Consider the following 7,254-nt stretch of genomic DNA (forward strand, 5'->3'; position numbering starts at 1 on the left):
GTGGTACATGCCCTGGTCTCCTCTCACTTAGACTATTGTAATGCGCTCTACGTGGGGCTACCCTTGAAGACGGTCCGGAAATTACAGCTGGTACAGAACACGGCGGCACGTCTGATCAAGAACAGCCGCCACCGAGACCATATCACTCCAGTACTTAAAGATCTGCACTGGCTACCAGTTGTTTACCGGGCCCAATTCAAGGTGTTGGTTTTAACCTTTAAAGCCTTACACGGTTTTGGTCCAGTTTATCTAAAGGAACGCCTTCAGCATCACCAGATAGGCCACCAAACGAGATCAGCCTCCCAAGACCTTCTCTCGGTCCCACCAGTCAAAACAGCTAAGCTGGTGCGGACCAGAGAGAGGGCATTTTCAATTGTGGCCCCCGCCCTCTGGAACTCTCTCCCTTATGATCTCCGCCATGCCCCCTCCCTGACAGGCTTCCGCCGAGAACTGAAAACATGTTTTTTTAGGCAGGCATTCGAGACCTCTGTCTAATTTAGTTTAAATTTTTGTATGATGGGGGTAGGTTTGGATTGAGTATACTTATTGTTGTTTTGTATTATATGTTATATTTTACTCTATGTTATATTTTAGTCTATGTACGCCGCCTAGAGTGGCCGTTAATTAGGCCAGATAGGCGGCCTAGAAATAAAATTTTATTATGATTATTATGATTATTATTTCATCCTTTTCAGTTCTTTTTCTTTTTTAATTATTTGTTTATTGAAAAGAAAGAAAATTTACATGACTGTAGCAACTGAAATATAACATATTGTTGCATGTAATCATGAACTGTCATTCCAAAATGTTAAAAACAAAGCCCATTTTTCACAAACTTAGTTTCAATTTGCCTTTCTTCATGCATCCTTGCATAATATATCATTTTGGCCATTGAGATAGTGTCCCATACTGTATTTATCCTATCCATTACTGATTATCTGTTCCCACCTCCCCAATTTAAACTAGAAATGTTCTGGCTACAGTCAAAAGGTAAATAATCATTTTGAAATCCTCAATTTCTCTATTTCAGCTATTGTATCCAAATAAGTCATGTAGAGGTTTTGCTGATATGCCTGTCATTTCTTTGGTATTAATTCAGGACCAATATTGCAGAAACAAATGGCCATCTCCAAGATACATGAACTAAATCTCCTAAGATACCACATCTCCAGTATTTGTTATGCCTAGTAAAACCCCATACCCATTTACTAAGGAGTAAGTCCTATTGATTTCAAGGACTTATTTCTACCTGTGTGTATAGAATGTCAGCCTACGGTTTGTTAAAACAACCTGGCATCAAACCATGGTTTGATGCTGTCTTATTTCAACAAAATATTGTTTAAACTCACCACAGTTTGATCTTTTCAGACATAATGATGAGCCATAGTCAGTTTGAAACAGGAAGGAGATGCTTCAAATCTTTTCCTCATTGCCACATGGGAGCAATGAGCTCACAACCCCAAGGCTTGCGGCTTCTAATTCACATAGTGCTATACTCAGTAGCACCCTGTCCAATGGGACAGAGCCACCTTCCTGATACCAATGTCACTGCAGCTTACTGGGGTAGGGTAGGGTAAGGCAGGGTGATGGTGAGATAGAGGCTGCATGGGTACACCAGCGGGAACACCCGATTTGTTCCATCCATGCACCTGACCTTGCTGATACCCTGGCCCACCGCAGCCCTGTCTTGATAGCAGCAACACCACCAGTGTGGGGACAGCAGCTACACTCCACCAAAAGGGTCCTAACTGTTTACACTATGAATTAACACTGTATGTGAACCAAGCCTATGAGACTTGTTAAAATCATATCGAGTTCTTTTTCAGACAAATATTGTGTTGTCTCTTTTCAGGAGGTGCTTGAGCTTGCTTTCTCAATATTGTATGATTCTAATGGACAACTAAATTTCATTGCTCCTGACAAGCATGAGGTAAATTTGTGTGTTTGTGTGTGTATTAAAAAGAAAATAGCAGAGAAAAGGAGAGATAATCATTCTCCCTCTTCTGTGCTTGGGAAAAGTGGCACCTCATTGAATTACTTTGGTTGGCAAATGGAGAGTTCAGCTAAACCTTTTCAAGAATTCCAGAAGAATCAGCTAGGACTATATTTTAATGGTTTGAACCAGGGTTTCTAAATCTTTTCATAACCTTATGAAACATACACTGACACGTGCTGGGGCTTTCCACAGATCTCCAGGGTGGTAGATGACTGACCATGGATACCTTGGTTATAGCTTGTGGTTAGTGAGGTGAGAGCTTAACCATGAGCCCCGGGGTTTGGATGACACGCTACGCCAAATGTTGGCTTAGGGTGGTGTGGCAGCAAATAGGACCCAAGAAGAGCAAAGCCGCTGTGAGTTCTCTCTCCAGCAGCCTGCAAATTCACACTCAGCCAAGGTTTGGCTTAGGGTGATGTGCAAACCAGGCCATTGTCTTCCTTTCTAAAGGCATGTTGCTAAGAAATTGAGGGTTCTTCCCTTATCTTGTCTCACCAGTGTGTTGACTAGAAACTTGAGGCAAGGTGGTGCTCCTGCCCAGCCTCAGTTAACCATCTTGGCAGCCATCGAGTGACCCAATTTATTATTCCATTCCTAGGCTTGGTCCCAGATTTATCTGATGGTAATAGAAAGAGGAGAAGCAAATTAACATTTAGTCAGAAGGGGAGTTTAAACTGTTCTTTGTTTGATGTAGACACTATTCGAGACCCCCCCGCTTTGAAAATGTAAACATAACAGTTGAAGTTGTATTCAGGGAAGTGTAGAGGCAAAAGAAAAGAAGACTTTGTCTACTGGGCTATTCTTTGATGAAGTGGATCACACAGTTCTCCTTCATCCACAACACTTCTTTTTTGACATTTTTCTCTTGCCATTTCCAGTGAATTCTAGCCAGAGACTTTCAGAAACTCTTCCTTAACCACAATATGGATGATATCTCTATAGTAATATGTATGCAGCAAAGTGTTCTTTTCATCTTTTTCCTCTCTCTTCCCTTGTCATGTTCCTATAACGATTCTTTCATTTTCTTTTTTCTCCTCTTGTGCTGTACACTGTGAACTCTAGCTATTTTTAAGTTCAGTGTTATTTTGTAGCACACGGTCAGTTAAATTTAAAATCCATTTTTTGGCATGGAATCTAAGAGAATTTTTTTAATGTGATAACAACACTGCTATGGTTTATTTAATTTTCCACTTGTAAACCAGGACATAGACCAATGTATCTGAAATCTTTATTTTTAGACAACATCGTTCAAGCACTTTTCACAGATGCATAAATGGCTTTTAGTAATAAGTGCAAGTACCTGACTGAATAGAATTTGACTGTTGGTCATGAAGGTCTCCTAGGACAGTTGCTGATTTAAAACAGTTGCTTAGCCCATATTTATCTGGAACTGTCAGGGTGATATGGCAATTTTCTAGTTTTACTATTTTTTTAAAGGAAGGGAAACATTAAGTTTTGTTTCTTTTTGTTTTACACAGCTAAAACCAGCATCCAGAATGTAGCTTTTAAAAGTCAAACTACACTGACATGATTTTAATTTTTAAAAAGTTTAGGGCAGTGCAAGACTTCACAATTCCCAAAACAGATTCAATGACATAATATATAGGCTTTATATTAGTATCATCTATTGCTAATAATATGGTTTTGCATCTACTTTCCCTTCATGTTGATCAACAAAATCAAATGTGTATTTTTCATAGTATGGATGAATAAAATATACACACGCATGCACTCATGTGAAGAAATGGCAAGAGTCTTGATGAAGTAGAATATCAGGCTCCTGTTTCTTTTTCAACATGATTAGCCATCCCAGGTTACTTGGCCCACTTTTGTTGTGATGATCAAGGGTGAATCTAAAGCAGGGTTGATTTGATTTAAATCATATTGATTTAAATCTCTTCTCTGAAGGACTCAATTTTAATTATTTAAATCACCATTTAAAACACTAGTGAGGAAGGTTCTATTTAATCATCATTTTTAGTAGGAATACATTGTTTATTATATTCTTAATACATATTCAGAGATGTAGGTTTCATTAGAAGGTAGGTGCACATTCAGCAATTCTGAATTGTTTTCAGATCAATTTTCATGAAAAATGGGATAATTTGATCATTTTAATACTAAGACAGAATGAATTTGTGAAGTTATTCAGGAGATGAAACAGCTCCAACTGTTCAATTAATCATGATATTTTTGTCATGATGTGCCAGAATTACCACCACTAAACAGGCTTTCAATTGTACTAATAAGATTATTCTTCTGGTTAGTTTTCTTCTTAAAGAACAGCATTAACAAAACACAGACATGGATTTTTGAATGGTTAACTATTTCAGTTTTTAGATAAATGTAAAGTTCTTTAAAAAACAAAATTCAGGCAATTTCAACCAAGTCAACATGAGAAACTTAAAATATTGGGTGATACAGTTAACTCAGTCTTCTTCTTTTTCACCGTTGTCATCCTTGTTCATCGTCTGGAAAAGAAATACAAGCTTTCATGCTTTTTTAGTTCCAAACTTATTTCTCAATTTAGAATGAATTAGTCCAAAGGAAGAAAAAATCTCTCTACACCTGCAGAAGAGGCTACTGCTATTAAGAGCTGGACTGCCACTTCAGTGGTCTCCTCCTTGTTCAGATCTACTCCATCTCCCCAAATTCTCTATTCATTTACCTTCTCTGTCTCTATACTTAGACAGAGTCAAGGCCTTGAGAGAAAGAGAGAGTGTGTACTTCATGTATACCACCTGCAGAATAGGACTGATCAGGTTATCTTCCATCTCCATAAACTACTACTACCATAAACTATAATTAGTATTCATGATAATATATTTGACCTAGGCTCTTTTTCTTACTAATAGTTTTAAGAAAATTTTGAAATTTGAGTCAAATAAAAACAAATCCGATTTAAATTTTTAAAATCTTATTTTTTAATTAAAAAAAAGAGAACTCATTGGTTTTTATCAACCCTGATTCAAAGTTAAAGCAAGTTCATCAAGAAGAAAAGAGGCTCTGGATAATAAAGGGTTCTTGGATCTTCTGTCAGTTATACATAATTCTGTATATCAACTGAAGTCAATACTTGCACAATCAGTAGGCAGGAACCAAAGTGGGATAGTTAAACTACATCAAGTCTTCCCTACCAGAGGATAGATAAAAAAATTCTGCATCTTCCCCATGAGTAGTTACGAATGAACTTGAAATGCCAACATGGTCAGAATTTTTTAACTCCCAATCTGAACCAGTGACAACTTTCGATATTTCACAGAAGCGTCTCTTTCTCTTAATGCCTTTGGTGGCAACTGGTGCACCTCCCCCATGGTGACAATGATGTTTGTGCTCCAAACAGAGAAAAGTTCATGAGTCTCACCACAGCAGAAATGTGTGACTTGCTGCTTCTGACATGACACTGGGAGTATGGAGTACCAGCACCTCTTTTTTTACGGCCCGTGCCATTTGTTCTGGCACCTATGGTACTTTTATCATGGTATGAGTGTCAGCATCTCATTTCTACAAAAAAAAAACACAAGTTGTGGTTGTTGTTGTTGTTACAGCACTTTCTGTTATAGTCCAATACTGTCAAGATGTTTGCAACTCACAGATTCTGTTGTTAAATATTGATTCTGATTAAATGACAGGGCATAAATATACTGATGCGTTTATTTTATGTTATTCATCAAGTTCTCAGGGCAGATGAATATTACAATCATAATTAACATTACAGAATAATACTTATTTCCAAATAGCTTGATTAACGCACTACCAAAGAAAGGCAGGTTAATGAAGTTCTCCCTTTTTTCTTTCCTCATAGTACTGTGTGTGGACAGATGGACTAAATGCCCTTCTTGGAAAGGATATGATGAGTGAACTGACACGTAATGACCTGGACACTCTGCTCAGTATGGAGATAAAGCTTCGCCTCCTGGATCTGGAGAATATTCAGATTCCTGATGCTCCACCACCTATTCCAAAGGAACCAAGCAACTATGATTTTGTATATGACTGTAACTAAAGCTACTCTCACTGCTGAGACTTGCATTTAAACTGGAAGTACTATAACTGGAGAGTTGTTTGTTTTTTAAAGAAGAGAACAAGATATGCACATTGGATCTCAATGGGGGGGATTGTAAAACACTTCTTTCCCCATGCTTTGCCCCTTTCTCTGTGGCCCCATCCCCCCCATTGCGAATGAAAAACACTGCTTTCAGTAACTTCTCACCACTGGGCAAGATCAAATGAACATTCCAACTTAAAAGGTGATCCAAGAGGAACTTCCTTATTTTTGAAATGCTGGAGTGCACATTCCAAATAAAAGAGTGTGCCCAAAATGCATGACCAACAAACCACATCCAGCATTGCAGGCGCTTTAACTGGAAGAAAAGAAGTAGAGAAGAGGTAAATGGAGGGTGGCAAGATATACCTTTTCATTCCATTCATGTAGTCAGCTAAACAGCTGACCACAGTGGAAAAGAAGATTATTAACTGCTTTCAGCTTCGACACCATGACCCATCACTGCCACCCTTAACGCCAGCATCTACCCACCAAGCCCATTTGTGCTATGTCAAGTAATGTTTCTTAAGATGAGTCCACAAGTCTTCGCTGGAAACATTTCTAACCTCTTAATATCTCCCCCAAGTGATTTCCACACTTTTCATGAAGCTACTTGATGTTTTAATGTGTCATTATATATCCCAAAAAACCATGGGAGTTTTTTGACGTGGATGGGATTGATTATTTGTGTGCAAAGCAGCAGATGCAACAGATGCCGGAAAGTGCTATGTATTTGGTTTTGTACAAACATCTGGACAATTTTGCCAAATATATATTTAATTAAGAACAAAATTGTATTAATTATCTGTGTTTTATTTCCGTATGGTACCTGGAACATTTGCCTTAGGAGAGAAAATACGCACCAACATTCCCATCAGAATTGCTATTGAATAAAATTGGACGTGCGCTTATTCTTGGCATTCTGTCTTTATTCTTAGATTCTTGTACATTCGTTGTCATTTCTAATGCTTTTGCTCTTTATGGGTGGAAGGCAAGACAACTGTGCATTGTGTCGAAAACCAGTCTGCTGTTATAGCTGGCTTGAAAGAAATAGTTATTGTCTCTATGACAGTAAACTCTAGAATAACGGAACTGGAAATGAGCCATAAGGACGCCCAGTCCCAAACACTAGGCCATACTGTATATCCACCATCCCTACACAGATCAACTTTACACAATCCAGACTAACAATGTACCGCAAGCAAACTAGGTG

General features: G+C 38.2%; 1 protein-coding gene across 4 annotated transcripts in view; it reads left to right on the plus strand.

Moving 5' to 3' along the window:
- The window catches only part of ELMO1 (engulfment and cell motility 1), a 504,161-nt gene extending 497,209 nt beyond the window's left edge, over positions 1–6,952 (plus strand). For all 4 annotated transcript variants that reach the window (XM_061587900.1, XM_061587901.1, XM_061587898.1 and 1 more), the window contains 2 exons: positions 1,853–1,930; positions 5,802–6,952. In XM_061587900.1, coding sequence (XP_061443884.1) covers positions 1,853–1,930; positions 5,802–6,002 — 279 coding nt within the window. In that variant the 3' untranslated portion in view covers positions 6,003–6,952. The remainder of the gene's footprint in view (positions 1–1,852; positions 1,931–5,801) is intronic.
- Positions 6,953–7,254: the final 302 nt, after the last annotated feature.

Source organism: Rhineura floridana, chromosome 10 (assembly GCF_030035675.1).
Source record: "Rhineura floridana isolate rRhiFlo1 chromosome 10, rRhiFlo1.hap2, whole genome shotgun sequence".
Classification (NCBI taxonomy): domain Eukaryota; kingdom Metazoa; phylum Chordata; class Lepidosauria; order Squamata; family Rhineuridae; genus Rhineura; species Rhineura floridana.